Below are 16,531 nucleotides of genomic sequence, written 5' to 3' on the forward strand. Positions count from 1 at the left end.
GTAACAAACTGTGTTGTTTGATTGGTCGAAAACCAATCATGTGACGCGCAACAAAAACGCCGCATGTTTTATGGCTCGCGACGGGCCGGTGTACATCACCTTGATCGTTCCTAGCATTGGTCGATTTCACGCTGTGAACGAAACACCAGCAGTTCGAGGGAATTGTTTCTCGTTTGTCTGCTTATTAAACAATGAACAGTCCGTCGTAATAATGTTTGAAGATGACAACAGAACTTCGAGAAGAGGAATAACAATATTATACAAAGGTATAACAAAACAATTGTTGCACGTTGTGACTAGGGTCCATGGGTTTTGTACACCCTCGAGGGAAAATGGCACCCTCGGCTTCGCCTCGGGTTCCATTTTCCCCCTCGAGTGTTCAAAACGCCATGGAACCCGTCCCAGCGTGCAGCAGTTGTATATTGGGCTATTGTTCACGTGATCTCTGTGTTATTCCGTTTGAACGGTTCACTGTCGATGCCGCGCGCTACAAAATTATGAGTTACGCAAGTAGCGAAGCTCCACCCACTATGAAATGATGGGGGGGGGGCCAAAACTTATCTCATGAATATTTATAGCACATGGATACGTGTGAAAAAAAGCAAGTTGACGCCCACACGCTGTGTGTGTGGTGGTTGGTGCGCCGCGCACCAAGAGGTAGGTACGTACCTTTTGACATGTAAAATGCACACATTGAATGAATGAATGAAAGAATGTTCACGAAAGCTCACGAGTTTTGCGGTAAGTTTGAAACAGATTGTTATTTGTTGTCAGTTTGAGAATGATCAAACTTGATCAATTAACTTGACAATCTGGAAATCACGGTTAAACTAGAACAAAATCACACATGATATTACGCACTCCCCCGGGCAGTTCGGCAGTGAAAACGAACCGTTTTACTTTAGTCTGTAGTGTGTGTATTTTAAAACTTTTCTAGTTGCTCTACTCCCTGTGACTGTGGAGGTGTGAGCAGTGAGCCTTATAATAGGGGTCTTGGATTTTGGCCCTCCTTAACGCTAAACGTTTTTCAAATCAGCGTTGATAGGTGAAAGTTTTACGACCGTTAGCCAGCAATAACTGAAGTTTCTTTAGTGTTATACCTAAATGAAAATAATTCTTGGCTTTCAGATTAAATTTGATTTTTGATTTATAACTTTCCATAATAATGGCGCCACCACTTTTTTACTTATTTTTACAAAAAGAGATATCTCATTCTCATTCATTGAGGAGGCAAATTAGATTATCTCATATCGAATGAAAAACTGGTGGCGCCACACATAAACTTTTCCCTGATTTTTATTTAGTTTTGTGTCTTTTTATGTTTCTTAACATTTTTAATTAAGCGTATAAATTAAAACAAGATAAACAAACAGTGATAATTGAATCACCAAGCTGATGCTCAAGTTTAGAGTTACAGTGAAACTTCGGAGTTACAGCCCTGCATGTCTGTTACTGCTGACAACGCAATTTGTCTACTCCCGTGACCATTTGACAATACCAGCAGGTATTGTCAAAAGGTGACAGGATGCAAAACCCTTTGTCAGCAGTAACACTAAGAGACATGTGCAGCTGCAATATCGATTAAGTATCGCGATATCAATAAAGTATTGCAATATATCGATATTTCGATTGAAACCAATATATGCTATTTCTACCTCCATGGCCTATCCATGGAGGAAGAGAAGGCCTACTCATAGATATATATGAGGTTCGTTCTGGTATCGTCTCCACAAAACAATATTAGCGGAACGAACCTCATAGTTCTAGGAGTAGAAATGACCTATCCTACCGCATTGGTCCTGTTTTTGGGCCACCATGGCTTTTTCTTTGAATAGGAAAAAATAAATTGATGCGATGTATTGATGCCCTGATTACCTTCTTTTGTTCATTAGAAGTATGCAAAAAACCTTTAAAACTGGATGGACCATGGAGGTGGCAACTTCACACCGCACAATGATCTTTGATAGTGATGCCTTTCCTTTGCTTTTTATAATTAGGAATTTAGTTTTAATGATAATTATTAGCTCAGTAGCTTTGGAATTTGGTATTTTTTCTTGTTTTCTTGTACGATGTCCCTGTGTAGTCCATTCATCATCATCTCATCTATCCCGTAGTCTTCTGACCGTGGGGGCACCCCTTGAAGATTTGTCAGTTAGTTTCCTCCATCCTTTTCGATCTTCAGACTTTCTCAGGGAGTCATTCAGCGTCAGACCCGTCCACTCGAAGGTGTTGTCCACCCACCTTTTTCTCTGCCTGCCTCTCTTTCTTCCTCCTGTTACAGTGCCTTGCAGGATAGTCTTAGCAAGTCCCAATAATCGTGAAATGTGCTCATACCACTTTAGTTTACGCTTTTTCACAGTGGTCAGTAGGTCTTCGTAGGGTCCAATGACTTGCCTGATTCTGGTCCGTACCTCCTTGTTGGTAATATGATCTTTGTAGGAAATGCAAAGAATCTTCCTGTAGCATCTAATTTCTGTGGCCTGTATTCTCTTCTCTAGATCGGCTCTCAGAGTCCAGGTCTCACAGGCATAGAGGAAGACGGAGATGACCAACGAGCGCATCAGTCTGATTTTTGAGCTGAGCTTGATGTTCCTGTCATTCCAGATGGGCTTCAGTTTAGTCAGCGCTGCTGTTGTCTGCGCTATCATGGAGCATATTTCTGGTTTAGACCCTTGATCACTAACAACAGCTCCCAGGTACTTGAAAGATTTGACAGTGTCAAGCTTCCTGCCATTGATTGTGATGTCAGTGGTGATATTGTTGATACTGTTGGTCATGAGTTTTGTCTTCTCTGCACTGATTTCCATGCCATAGGATGAGGATGTTTTGTCAAGGCTTTCCACTAGTTTGACCAGCTCCTGTTCTTCTCCAGCTAGGCCATCGATATCGTCGGCGAAGCGCAAATGGTGATGGTCCTGCCGCCAATGCTGACTGTACCTTGATGGTCTTTAAGTGCGTCTGTCATGATTCTCTCCAGAAAGATGTTGAAGAGTGTGGGGGAGAGCAGACAACCTTGCCTGACTCCAACTGTCGTCCTGAACCAGTCCCCTGTGCTGCCGTTGAAGGATACTGCACCGGTGGCTTTGTCATAGAGGTGCTCTATTACCCTGATCAAATTGGCATTGATGTTGTACAACTTCATGGTTGCCATTACTCCTACCTATTCCCTTCACTAGGCTAGGCTACATTTCTTCTTCTACAAGTTATGTTTCTATCTACCCGCCTCTACATGCTCAGTCCGTTTTTTTTTTTTTTTTTTTCAATTCCAATTTTACATTTGTTTACAGAAACGAGGCGAGGCTCACCTGTCTTTAGAGGCAATGCAAGAATCCCCAATTACTTCAAACTTGAAGGGCAATAGACAGCTGCGCAAATCTGTCAGGGTAGGTAGAATTTACTTCATTTTACCAACTCTGAATTTGATAACCAATGAATATAAACAAATTGCAAGTAAATTTTTTCATTCGTACTAATGAAATAAAAATAATAGTATCTGAGTTAATTCAAATTAGGTAAACCGTAATCCTTTCGTCATTCCAGGGGCTCACCTGGGTCAGCCCCAAGTGCCCTGCTTATGGAGTGGGACACTTGGGGCTGGCCCCAGGTGCATGACGTTACCACGAGAGGGTGAGTTATCATTCGATTAGCTCTTGTCATCAGGGGCTCACCCGAATGAGCACCGCGGGGTCGACTCAGGGAAGCTTAACAAATGCACCCAATAAGAAATTTAGAAGTGTTCTCTATCTCTCACTAACAGTTAAGCACAAAGCTCAGCAAATCTTCCAAAAAGCCAAAAACCGAATGCGAGGGGGATGCAGATGTTTCAGTTTCCGACGAGCCAGGGACAAAGGTCACTGACCAGCCAGATGGATCTGTTCCAAACCGAGCCTTGGCTGAAGCTAATGTCTGTTCGAAGAAGAGGAAGAAGAGGATGCACAGTAAGTCTTCTTCAATAAAGAAAAAGAGGAGTAAGCATTCAACTGAAGATGAAGATGAGCAGAGTGATTGGAGAGAGGAGTCTCCGCTTAGGACAAGGAAAAACATGTCTGAGGAGAGGAGAGCTCTACACAGGGTACATGAGAGGTGAGAAGTAAATTAGACCCCTCGCAATCTTAAGCAGCGCCCTCATTGAGGTCATTGACGAAGAGTTGTGCGTGGTGCGAAGTTTGTGTGCCTTCAATTATTTCAGTCTATTCTTGCATTGTTCTTTCTAATATGATGCACACACATTCAGGGGGTCTCCATCTAACAAGCTTGCTTTAGGAGACCTCCTTAACTTAATCTATTAAGTATTCTCTCCTGTAATGTTATGTTTTGTTATTTTAAATGATTGAGTGAAATAAATTGAACTATGAACTTTGTATTGGTTGACCTCTTTATCGATGGCGGTGTGGCAGGAGATTCTGTCCCCCCATAACGCCGCACTGTGTACAAGCCTCTCCTGACAGCGCCCTCTGTTGAATCACCATCCTTCAGTCCATGTTAACTTCCCATTAGGGTGAACAGAATCCTCAGAGGGACAGATTCTCCAGAGGGACAGGTTTCCCAATGACAGTGGCCTTTGCAAGGGGTCTATTGAATTTCTGAAGTTCATGATTACAATCATGATAGAATTGGGTATTCAACTAGGTGCTACTTGTTGAGTTTGCTACAAGTTACGTATGCGAGGTGTTCGGACTCAAATTTAGGGTACAAATCCACAAGACTTCAGGGCTTGTTAGTTGCAGTTTCAAGTTTGTACAGGGTCAGAACAATTGAATACAATTATGTACCAGAATCAAAATGAGAAAAACAAAGAAAAAAACACCTTCCCAGAGGCGAAATGTAATTTTTTTTATTTGTCATCACTGCCAGAAGATTAATCTCATTTGTTTTTGGCAATACTTTCACACTCAACAGAACTGAAAGATGTTTATCAAACTCAAAGTAAACATTTTAACATAACCTTTTTATGGAGATGTAGTTGTTATTCAAAAACAAAAGAACACGAGACTTGTTCGGTCATTAGTTTACTGGCCCAATGCTAAAAACAATGGCCTCAGGCCAGCGGTCCATTGTTCATTTTGAGCCCTGGAGTGAATATTTTCACTAAGACTTAAATCCGTATTCGAAGAGGGATGTAATTCTTTTAAACAATATGAAGCAGTAAAATGTACCGTTGTGAAGAATTAACATTGATGTTCTTAATTATTTGTGGATTAGACAGCGCCACCAGAGTCTGAATGATGCGATTCAGGAACTAGTGAAGGTACTGCCTCCTGGTGATGTCTACAGGAATGTTACCAAGGTACGGGCTGGGGGAAAAATACAAAAATAAGTAAATGTCTTAAATACAATTTTGACATTATGCACTGCAATATACCAGTTTTTAGGTACATCCTCAAAACCACTTCTCTTCAGTATTCAAAAATCAAATTTGGCAAACTCTGTTCTATGCATGGTATGTGATGATATACATTCCATGTCAACTCAGTCGTCCCCAGCTAACTTCAGTGTATTGGTGCAATATTGAGCAGAATAGTGTAAAATCCCAAAACTGTAGCTGATAAAACCTAGTTAATTTACAATGCAACAGAATCTCAAATTTTTAGGGCTTTCTTCATTTCAGCTGTATTGCATTTTGATGTAGTTAGCAGCTCAATGTCTAGAAAGTACCTTGGGTTCGATTTTACAAAGATAGCCCTAACTTAGGATTTGTCAACGCTTTTGATTAAGTCCCAAGTTGAACTTGTCTGGGATAAGACAGTTTTAACTCTGTGTGAAATCCACCCTTGGTTGTCTATGCAGTTGGGAATGATAGAAACAAATCGTGCTAAAAAGACCTGAATGCCTAATGGCATAACTCTTCACATTAATGTTCACATGGAAAGAGTAAACAAAAACGGCTTGAATTGTCCGAAAGGGGGTTGTATTTTTGTCACTCGTGGACTCGTCTAACAACATGGAATCAAATAACTTAATGCTGTAAAGTTTTGTAGGAAAGTATAACAGTTGTAATAACCATTCCCACCTCATCAACATTTGTATTTGTTTGATAAGTCAAGACTATAAATTATAAACAACTTAGTGGATTTGTTCGTTTATGTTTTTAAACACAGTTCAACGTGTTACGAAAGGCTAACGACTACATTGATTTCCTGCAATCCAAAATTAATAAGCTCTGCTTAGCCGAAAGTATTGAGCAGAAGAGAGAAGATTGCTGGCTCAGCTTCAATGTACCACTGAAGGCAACAATTGGTAAGCGCTGAAAACCTGTCTCCATAGACACTCAAAGTGCAGTCAATGTTTAACTTTGTTTAAATTTAAAGTACATATGTGATGCAATCAAGCAAAATGAGTCGTTTGTCGCCCCGTGTCATTTAAACAAATTTTAAGCTATGCTTTACTTCTTTGAAAACTCCATGTTTTTAAAACCTTTTGTTCAAAAGTTGTGAAAGGAGAAACACCAAGAGTTATGAGTGACTGAAACAAAGAAAAAGGTGTTTGAAACCCTTTTTTTTAGCTTGCACATACATCCGACAGGTGCCCTGCGTATACACTTTAAATATTGCGCCGAACGTCGTTGAAGTTTGACGACTCTCTAAATTTTAGTTCTAAACATGCGATTAACATGCAGCAAACAGCTGTAGATAGAATGCAATCTCGACATGAAAACAGTCTAAAAATAGCGCTTGGTGCCCCATAGCAAAAAATCCCCTGAAGGGTTCAAAGGTCGGAAGTCCTGACATTGCAACACACGAGTTGCTGTTTTTCTCTGTGTAGTACCGTCCGTAAAAGTAATTTACCATGCATCGCACGCGCAATGTACACACAGTAATGGCGATCTCCGCTTTTTGGTGTTAAACAAGGAATACAGTGATGTGATTGAACTTTTCAAAGGGTTTGAGGTACAGAAGTTACATGTTGGTAACAGGGACACTCATATTCATTTTCAAAGGCATGTTGTGATTGTTTTCAATCACTTTTAAAGTATTTTTTGCCGTCGAGATGACAGTAAATTTTACAGGACTTGTGTGCACAACTTTCCGTGTAACAAACCTATGCAAACATTATTTTCAAACTTTTGTTGATTTCTTTCTCTCACAATGTATATCAGCAAACTTTATTCCTAAGCTAATGTTAACCACTTGAAGATGTTATTGTTACTTGAAAAACTTGAAAATGTTACCCCTGTTTTCCGATTTATTAAAATAGAGACTTTTTGGCATTTGAGTCTTGTAGAAAAAAAAGTTGGAAAATGTTACCCTGTTCTTGTTTTGACTTGTTTCTCCATAATGAAATTGCCAATATCTGCCTCATCTAGCTTGATTGCATCACATTTAATAAACTTGTTGCAACATTCAGTGTACATTTAAATCTTTTGTTTATGAAGCTGTCATTATGTGGATGAAAAACAAAAATTTCAAAACTTCAATAGTGTTTTTATTTTAATGTATCTAAACTTTGAAATGTTATTTAAATTTGTTTCAGATGGAAAGGAACTGAAAGTTCCTGCATCCACCCCGATCAGTCCCAAACTACTATGTGATATCAAAAGGTCAGCTAAGATTGTCTCCGTCAATCAGCAGGCTGACAAATTTGCATGGAGACCAGACAAAGTGAGAACACCTCAAACACCACTGCCAAGGTACTCTGGATTGCGATCGAAAAAGATTCCTCATGAGAAACCAAATCCTTTTGTCACCCAAAACACCCCTGCATACGGATTTTATAAGGATGTTCCCTACAAATGTTTCTCTAAGATTCCGGAGAAGCTTCCCCAAAAGGTTCCCCACACAGATTTAGGAGATCACTCCAGCGATGTTCCCTACATGGATCCTGGAAGTTACTCCAAGATGGCGCCCCACAATAATCCAGGAGGTTACTCCAAAAAGGTTTTCCACACAGATCTAGGAGGTCACCCTGAGCATGTTTCACACATGGAGCCTGGAATTTACTCTAAGAATGTTTGTAACAAAAATTCAGGAGTTTCCTCCAAGAGGGTTTCCCGTAGAGATCTAGGAAGTTACTCTGAGAAGGTCCCCCTAATGGATCTAGGAATTCACTCTGTGGATGTTCCACCAATGGATCCTGAAGGTTACTCTAAGAAGGTTGAACACAAAAATCCAAGAAGTAGCTCCGAAGAGGTTTCCCACACAGATCCAGGAGATTACTGTGAGGATGTTCCCCACACAATTTCAGGAAGTTACTCTGAGAAGGTGCCCCACAATAATCCAGGAGGTTATTCAAAGATGGTTCCCAACACAAATCTAGGTTACTCCGTAAAGGTTCCCCACAAAGATCCAGGAGGTTTCTCTAGGGAAGTTTCCCACATGGATCTTAGCCCTCCAACTCCCCAAAATGAAGACGTGTTTGAAAGTGACCAAGGGGAATTAGTTGTTGATGAAGAGCAAATGCCCCCCAGAAAAAGTGACGTAGTGGAAATTGACAATCTTTGCACTTTTAAACAAATACCAAAGGAGTCATCAGTTTCCCTTCCCATTGTTTCACGAATGTCATCCCAGCGCCGCAAAATGAAAAACCCTTGTCAGAGGAAGGTAGCATCATTAGGCCATGCTCCATCGACGTCTCTTGACAGAGAACAGAGGAAGAGACTTCTGGATTACTATATCAGTGGAGATTCCTCACCTGATTCAGCATACTCAGCGCCTGCTAATATGTTTAGACCAGGTTGGCTATCTCCTTCTTCTGCTAATGCTAAGTCAGGGTCTAATGTAGAATCTGAGGGAGAAACATCCTTTCAGACTCCATCTTCTAATCACCTAGAACATTCTTACTCTGCTGATTCCCGTCAATCATACCCCAACAGTGAAGCAAGATTACCAAGTGAGCTTTCCTCAGTCAGTGATAATGTCAACCAACCCGTAGAATCCTCTCAAGATAATTCACCAGAGATCATGGCTTCACAGGTGAAGACTCACAGTACTGGACCAGGCTATCTGTGTGCAAGTGATCGTTTTGTCAGTTATTGCCAGATTGACCAAGATCACAAGTCCAATGCTACCTCAACAGCAAGGCCAACTAAGGAGACCACTTTAGTCAAGAATGGTGATCTTGGTTGTTCTCGTGTGTTGCAAACAAAGGAATTAACTCAGCCAATGATAGCCACACCAGTTCCTCTCTTATATTCCAATATTAATGACTCCACAAACCCTTCAGCCAAGTCTACTTCTCTCATGGGAACGGCTTCTAATGATACGGCTACCACAACACCTTGTCGTTCCTTGACCTCATCTAGTTCCCTTCCCCCAGCAGAAGCATCTTTCTTGCCATCTTCAAATATGATGACCACGACAACTTCAGGAATTGTTCCTAACCTATACTCTTCAGCCACGGCAACTGCTCTTGTAAATCAGTCGACCACAACAGGTGCTACATTTCCATCACAGATCATTAAGATGTCAAAATCTAGTGAAAACAAGGTTCTTCATTATTCAATCATATTGCCAACTTCCATCGTGAATCCATCAACAGTACCAACACTCCAGCCAACTCTGACAAAGCAGCCAATATTGTCAAGAAAGACTGAATCACTTCAGTCTTTTACCTTCATGCCATCAACCCTTGCACAGTATTCACAAGCAGCCACAACCCCAAAGACTCCAACTTCGTGTGAGACAGCTCTGCTTCAATACTCCACAGTCTATCCTGCTGCACCGGTACATCAATCAGCGAAACCTGCCAAACTCCCTATCAGGAACAACTGGACATCTCAAACCAGCAGTTCTGGATCACATCGTTACCTAACCTTCGTGCCAACTACTCAGATGCCAAAGAACAAATCAGCAACGAACCTGCCATCTACATCCTTCCGGACAAGCGTGGTACCAGAACAACCTACAGTCTTGCCAGATGCTGTAGTGCGCCATTGCGGTGTACCCAACAAGAATGCGGCATTGCTGTCATCTGCCAAGACTCTTCATTACTCTACAGTCCTACCTAACACTCAGATATATTATACAACAGCTACCAGCAAAGTCATAACAACTCAGCACTTAAGAACAACTACTGCAAGCGTAGCACCTCTGCTATTTTCAAACACTGTTGTATGTCAGTCGACAGCAGCATCTACTGTGCCAGTTCAGAAGATGCTGATGACTTCACGTGAGAATACCCTCCTCCAGAGCCCAACTGTTTTCTCATCTTTAATGACACAACGTGATTCAGAGAAACTCACTTTTATGCCGACATCTCATCAACAAGTAGCTTCCACATCCACATTGCCAGTTCCATGTTCAGTTGACAAGACATCAGCTTCTCATTGTGCTGCTCCAGTGCTATCTAAAGTGACCACCTCAACCATGGCCACTGCCACTGCCATGACAACCAACACGACCCCTGTCTCAAGGACTCTTCCTCAAATTTTGCCAAATACTATCTTGCATCATACCACAGTCCCAACTACCCAGCCTCTTGAAACAGCACAGATAATGACTGCATGTGAGACGGCAAAGAATTATGTGACAGCTACCACTTCAAGTCAGACCACTGTATCACCCACATCGACAACCTCAGAACAGACCACCCCTCAGGGTTTTGTCCCCATTCAACCAGCCACCACCGAATCCACCGATACTGCACCAACGGCTCCAGCTTTCCAACAGGTGACAATCTATGAAGCTGCTGTAGACGTGATACCGCAGGTTAGTATTGAAAATTTGAGAAACAATGCATCCTATATATAGGATGTTTTGAGATTTGCCCTTTTTTGTAGCATGAATCGTATTTTGTTTATGTTCGGTTAGCAATTTTTCAATGCTCCATTAGATTTGTTTTGTGCTCCTACTGTGCCAAACTCTTTCTCTACAAATCTACTGTCTAAATAAACAAAAGCAATTTTCTACTTGTTCTCTTTCATTTTGAATGACTGCCCTGTTGTAAGAAACCTATCAGTCTGCAGACTTGGCCATCAAGCTGGTGAAATTTAGAACATTTCATTCTTTTCCCAAAATGTTCTCAAATTAAATTAGCCTTTGAGAGGGACTCTGCAAGGGTTGAAACAATAGGCTTTGAACTATTTTTTTGCATTTATACCGTAGGTCATTTTGGTTGGTAAGCAGTTTGCACTAGTTAAACAATTTCCAAATTGTTTCATGTATTTTTTCTGGTAGAATAACCAAGCTACAGTAGCCATCGCCCAAACATTGGTGGTCGATGCTAGTTGTCTTCAGTTTGAGGAGTCTGAGAGTCCGCTAGAGATTCCCAGTGGAAGTGAGTCTCCCACCTTGACCCCCACAGCGGCCTCTGGTTGCTCCTTACGTCGCTCTTGGATAAATGGATATCAACTCTTCACCAAAGTTAACCATCCAAAGTTCAGGGAGTAAGTCACAATGGACAAACCTTTTTGCAAATTAAAAAGCTTTTGGAATGTTTTAGTTAGATGGATAGACAAAAAAAAAGTATCTGTCTTAGTTTAAAAAAAATGTGTTTTGATGGTTTTAATCCTATATAAATGTGGACATATACAAGAACACCTGGTAGCGTTTTTGAGATGTCAAAAATCTGGAGTGGTTATGTCCACGCAGAAAGAATAAGCTGTTATTGGAATACAAATTCAGAGAAATATACCTGAAATTTACTCTTCTCTTTTTAATTTTTGGGGGGATAGAAATTGATATATATTTTTTATAACCACATTACTTTGAAGGGAAATGATTCTCAAAAGCTTTATACTTCTGAAAGCTACATCTAAACAAGTAAGTTTTTATTGCCATTGAAGAGTATATCTTCCGTTAATGGTTTAGTTATTACTAAATTAAACTTTGTTCAGAGAGAGAGGGTACATCTTGGGATAATGAAGTGAACCTTCAGTCCATTCTCATGATACAAGATCATAGCCTTCAGACAAGAAATCATGCCGAGAATGACTGTTGTTGCGTTTGTTGCGTCAGTGGCAACTTGCTTTTAATTATGATCAATTAGAATTTTTGGGAAACGCTGAATAATTTAGGTGGCAGTAGACTTGCATGAAACAGGTAAATCAAGTGTTTTTTGAAAAATATGCGCAAGCTCAGAGCTACATTAGCAATGGACATTTAGCTGGTATGTCTACACAAACAAGCAAACAAACAAACAAACAAACAACACAAAATTAACAGACAAACTATGGACTGTTATGTCATCAGAACCTTTTTTAGGTCTTAAGGCTTCCATTTTTCAATAAGATTTAATGAAGATACTCTTTTTTGTTGTTTTCTAAAAGTTATTGGGCAAAATTTACTAATGAGCCAAATAAAAGACAATTGTTCCTTGCATTTAGATTTATGTGTGCCTGATTAGATGCAGATTTGTACATCTGTAGATGTAGGAGACTTTTCAGTTGTAATCAAATTTATTTGTTTGTCGTTTATTTATAGAAAGTGGCCCGAATTGCAAGGACGAGATATTACAAAACTATTGGGCCAGGTGTGGAAAGAACTACCAGGAGACTCCAAGAAACACTACAGGTTAGGCTCCTCTTTAAAGCTTAATCCTGACCTCACCTCTGTTTACCATCCCAGTGTTGCTGAGTTTGAGTGATTTAAAACTGCACGAGATGGCTTACAAATCTCATACATTGTCCTTTCCTTTCTTTACCATTACACTGACTGCCATTATGAGTTATCCCTGATCACACTACTCTAGATAGTATTCCCCGGGGACAACCCAGGGAATAATGGCTGGCCCATTCATAACCTGGGGTATTCTTGAAATGTGCACATAATATTGGCAACCAGAAACCCAGAACCCCCAAGCCGGCAGGTGTGAAAGTGCGACAGGGTATAACTGGGGGGGGGGGTACAAACAAAACTCCCAGGGTCTCCCAATGGCTGTATTCTACAGGGATACACAATGTGAATATGGCTTGTGAATGTAATATCACAAAATATTTAACTGGTTTGGCACAAACTTGATTTGCAACTTTAATGAAACATTTTTTTTTTTTTAATATCACCTTTAATGAAGTAAAAATTTGTGTACTTTTGTTTTTGCTAAGGCAATTGATTTATTAGTGATCCTCATGGTGTGGGTAATTTGAGACCAATATGTAAATAATATTTTGTACTTTTGGTCGTGAGGTACATAGCCCAAGGCTGGCAAAACTTGCAACTGTGACGGCACTAATAAAAGGTCCATCATCCTGGTCAAATTTGTTGATCCTGGTCAAGTATTTTGTGTTCTGTCGTGCTGTTTTTTTTCCCAACAGTAACAATTCTCACCAGTACAAGAGTTTTCATTCAATACACAAAAGTGTAAATGACAATAGATTACAAAAATTTCCAACCGGGATTAATTTTTTTAATTTTCATTTCAACCATGAAACGTTTCAAATCCTACTTCAAATTATTTAGTATAAATTGTTACCTTTGAATTTCCCTCTTTTATTTAGTCGCAGAGCTTGTGAGTGGAACCAGTGGCACCGAAGAAAGAGAGAACCTAAAAACAAACGAGGCAAAGAAGAATAGCTCAGTTGACATAGGCCCTTTTCGTAAACACGTCTTTGGCTGTGGATTCGGTTGTTTTACAATTGCGCTTGCTTTGCGTATGTGCTCAGCGCTTCAGACGAGCGAGCAACTTGAAATGGAGCCTGAAGCTGAAGCTATAGGATTTAAAAAGGGGCATATTGTTTTTAAGAGTGTCTTAGATCTCACAGATTGTGAGCTCGGTGTATATATTGTACCTCCTACATTTATCAATGTTTGACAAGTAAGGTTTCAGCAATGTTTTATACTGTCGAGAGACTTGTATTCTAAAGGAACACATTGCATCAGATCGAAGAGAGTTGGTCCATGAAAAGCAGTTGAAACCCAATTGTCAAAAGGTATATGGTTGGAAAGATGTTTTAAAAGTAGAATATAATGATCCACACAAAAAAACATCAAAATTGTGCGATTTTCCTTTTACATCCTGAACTAACATGGCATGTCATTTTGTGGAGTAATTTTTGTGATTGCACAAAATGGCCGACGGTGATAGTTCACAAAATATAAGGCTAATCACGCAATTTCAAGGCATATTTGTGTGGATCAGACTTTATTCTACTTTTAAAACATCTTTCCAACTATATGCACTTTATAACACTTTGGATTTGTATTTTTTTTAAACTTTTTATAGACCAACTCGCCCGATCCAACGTGTCTTTTTGATGTCATAAGAAAAAGCTTTAGGAATTCGAGTTGAGCATACACTTGTGATGTACGGAGCATCAAAATCTAACTCGTAAATGGCACATTGAAGTGCAAAAACTATTAATGAGTATAGGTATACCATGAAAAATGTTTGCCCTAACCATGTGTGACATAGCAGAGCGCTTGATGTGGTCTTTAAGAATTCAAGCTAAGCATTCACTGGTGATGTACCAAACTTGCCCCCATTTCATTTACAGAGTTGCTTAAGCAGAACAAAATTGCTTAAAAGTTGTCTGCTTAGCAGAAATGAACACGTAATATGGTAGCTTGGCTGGTAACTTTATTTTGGTAAGCACAGATTTGTTGTGCTTGGCTACTTTTTGTGCTTAAGCAGCTCTATAGACTATCAAATGGCTTATTGAAATGCAGAGAAATAATAATAAATAACGTTTTTTTAATTCAAGATTGAAATTGTTTGCCATTAATTCACTTTAGCACCTCATGCCTTTGAATTAAAGTGACTGCCTCAATTGTCAGATTTTCACATTTGTAGTAGGTAGGTGGCCTGAGTTTTGAAAATAGTTGAATCATTTTTAATCTCAAAATATACTCTGGTGGGATTCTAATCCACGACCTTTGAAATCCTAGACAATTCTTTAACAGATGGAAATTTGCATTGGGGGTAAAGGATATGAATTTTGGTTTTACCCATATTTGTTGATGTGTGCTAAGCACTGTTTACTCAGTACTTTCCCAAGCTCTGTGAAAAGAATCCACAGTCATATTACTCGGTTGGGATTCGAACCCACAACCTTTGTTATTCTAAAGCAATTCTTTAAAGGCAGTGGGCACTATTGGTAATTACTCAAAATAGTTGTTAGCTGGAAACCTGATTTGGTAACGAGTAATGGGGAGCTGTTGATAGTATAAAACAATGTGAGAAATGGCTCCCTCTGAAGTAACATAGTTTTCCTGAAAGAAGTAACTTTCCACGAGTTTGGTTTTGAAACCTCAGATTTAGAATTTGAGGTCTCTAAATCAAGCATCTGAAAGCACACAACATCGTGTGACAAGTGTGATTTTTCTTTCATTATTATTTCGCAATTTCGACGAACGATTGAGCTCAAATTGTCACAGGTTTGTTATTTTATGTATAAGTTGAGATACACCATGGAGGTACCTCCATGGATACACCAAGTGAGAAGACTGGTCTTTGACAATTTCCAATAGTCTCCACTGTCTTTAATAGATGGAAATTTGCATCAAGGGATAAAGAATATTAATTTTGGTTTACCCATCTGCATTGAATTGTGTTTAGCACTCACACGAGCTGTGTGAAAATAAATCACAGGCATAGTACTCGGTTGGGATTCGATTGAACCCACAACCTTTGAAATTCTAGAGCAGTGTCTTACCAACAGGATTCGAACCTATGACCTTTGCAATTCTAGAGGTGTGTTACCATTGGTAAGACACTGTCTAGAATTTCAAAGGTCATGGGTTCGAATCCCACCCGAGTAATATGCAAGTGTTTTTTTTTACACAGAGCTCGGGGAAAGTAATGAGTTTACGGTGCTAATTACATTGGTGTTCATGCGTAAAACCAAAACTAATACAGTTCATGTTTATATCAAAATAAGTTCATCTGAAATAATGTCGAAATAATGTCATAAAGAAAAAATGTTTTAAAGGGAAGGTACACCTTTGGTAATATCTCGAAACAAATACTAACTTAAAAACTGACTTTGTAGTGAACATAGGAGAGCTGTTGATAATATAAAACATTGAGAGAAACGGCTCCTTCTGAAGTGGCGTAAGTTTCGTAATAGAGGTAATCTCTCACTAAAATAATAAAAGACTTCTAGCTAGAAGTCTTTTATTCCTGTCTGAAAGCACACAAATTTGTCCAACAAGGATGTGTTTTTTTCCCATCATTTTCTCCCAACTCTGATGACCAATTGAACTCAAATTTTCACAGGGTTGTTATTTTATGCATATGTTGAGATACACCCAGTGAGAACACTGGTCTTTGACAATTACCAATAGTGTACCTTCCCTTTTAACAAACTATGATACTTCGATTATAACATTGGGTTTTTTTCTATAGAGTACCAGCACCTGAACAGTGATATTGCCAAACATTGATTTTTTAAAAAGTTGTTCAACCACTAGAAAGCATTGTTATGCAATCCAGTTTCTACATTGATGATCTGTTCTGAAAAAGTAATGACTTGTTTTGATCAAGTTGCAATTTACATTTAATTTCTAATTCGTTAGTATTTGTTGGCTGTTAAGAACTGTTTTACTAATTAAGATTTAGTGTTAACTTTAAAAGTTAATTGTTAACTTTAAAAATTTCAATTTTGAATTGGTCTTTCTAATTTGTAATGAGATTTATTGATATCCATTTAAGAATGATGATT

The 16,531-nt window shown here is 39.3% G+C and overlaps 1 protein-coding gene across 3 annotated transcripts; it reads left to right on the forward strand.

Annotated features, from left to right (window-relative positions):
* Nucleotides 1–202: 202 nt before the first annotated feature.
* On the forward strand, nucleotides 203–15,766 carry LOC139934943 (uncharacterized). Of its 3 annotated transcripts, none has more exons than XM_071929389.1 (9): nucleotides 203–266; nucleotides 3,288–3,383; nucleotides 3,758–4,083; nucleotides 5,203–5,287; nucleotides 6,099–6,237; nucleotides 7,471–10,643; nucleotides 11,112–11,320; nucleotides 12,357–12,446; nucleotides 13,370–15,766. In XM_071929389.1, exons 2-9 carry the CDS (start codon nucleotides 3,321–3,323, stop codon nucleotides 13,443–13,445), a joined length of 4,161 nt encoding a protein of 1,386 aa, XP_071785490.1. In that variant the 5' UTR covers nucleotides 203–266; nucleotides 3,288–3,320; the 3' UTR covers nucleotides 13,446–15,766. The 3 variants fall into 3 exon arrangements, with proteins under 3 accessions (XP_071785490.1, XP_071785481.1, XP_071785474.1); XM_071929380.1 differs by lacking the exon at nucleotides 203–266 and adding an exon at nucleotides 649–741; XM_071929373.1 differs by lacking the exon at nucleotides 203–266 and adding an exon at nucleotides 2,585–3,094.
* Nucleotides 15,767–16,531: the final 765 nt, after the last annotated feature.

This window comes from Asterias amurensis, chromosome 1 (assembly GCF_032118995.1).
Source record: "Asterias amurensis chromosome 1, ASM3211899v1".
Lineage (NCBI taxonomy): Eukaryota > Metazoa > Echinodermata > Asteroidea > Forcipulatida > Asteriidae > Asterias > Asterias amurensis.

Bases quoted from the DNA above. Each gene is read 5' to 3' on its own strand.
- LOC139934943 (XM_071929373.1), top strand. From the start codon at position 2,942: ATGGTCTTTAAGTGCGTCTGTCATGATTCTCTCCAGAAAGATGTTGAA. The intron at 3,095-3,287 runs GTGCTCTATTAC...ATTTGTTTACAG, and splicing joins CCGGTGGCTTTGTCATAGAG to AAACGAGGCGAGGCTCACCT. The intron at 3,384-3,757 runs GTAGGTAGAATT...TCTCACTAACAG, and splicing joins AGCTGCGCAAATCTGTCAGG to TTAAGCACAAAGCTCAGCAA.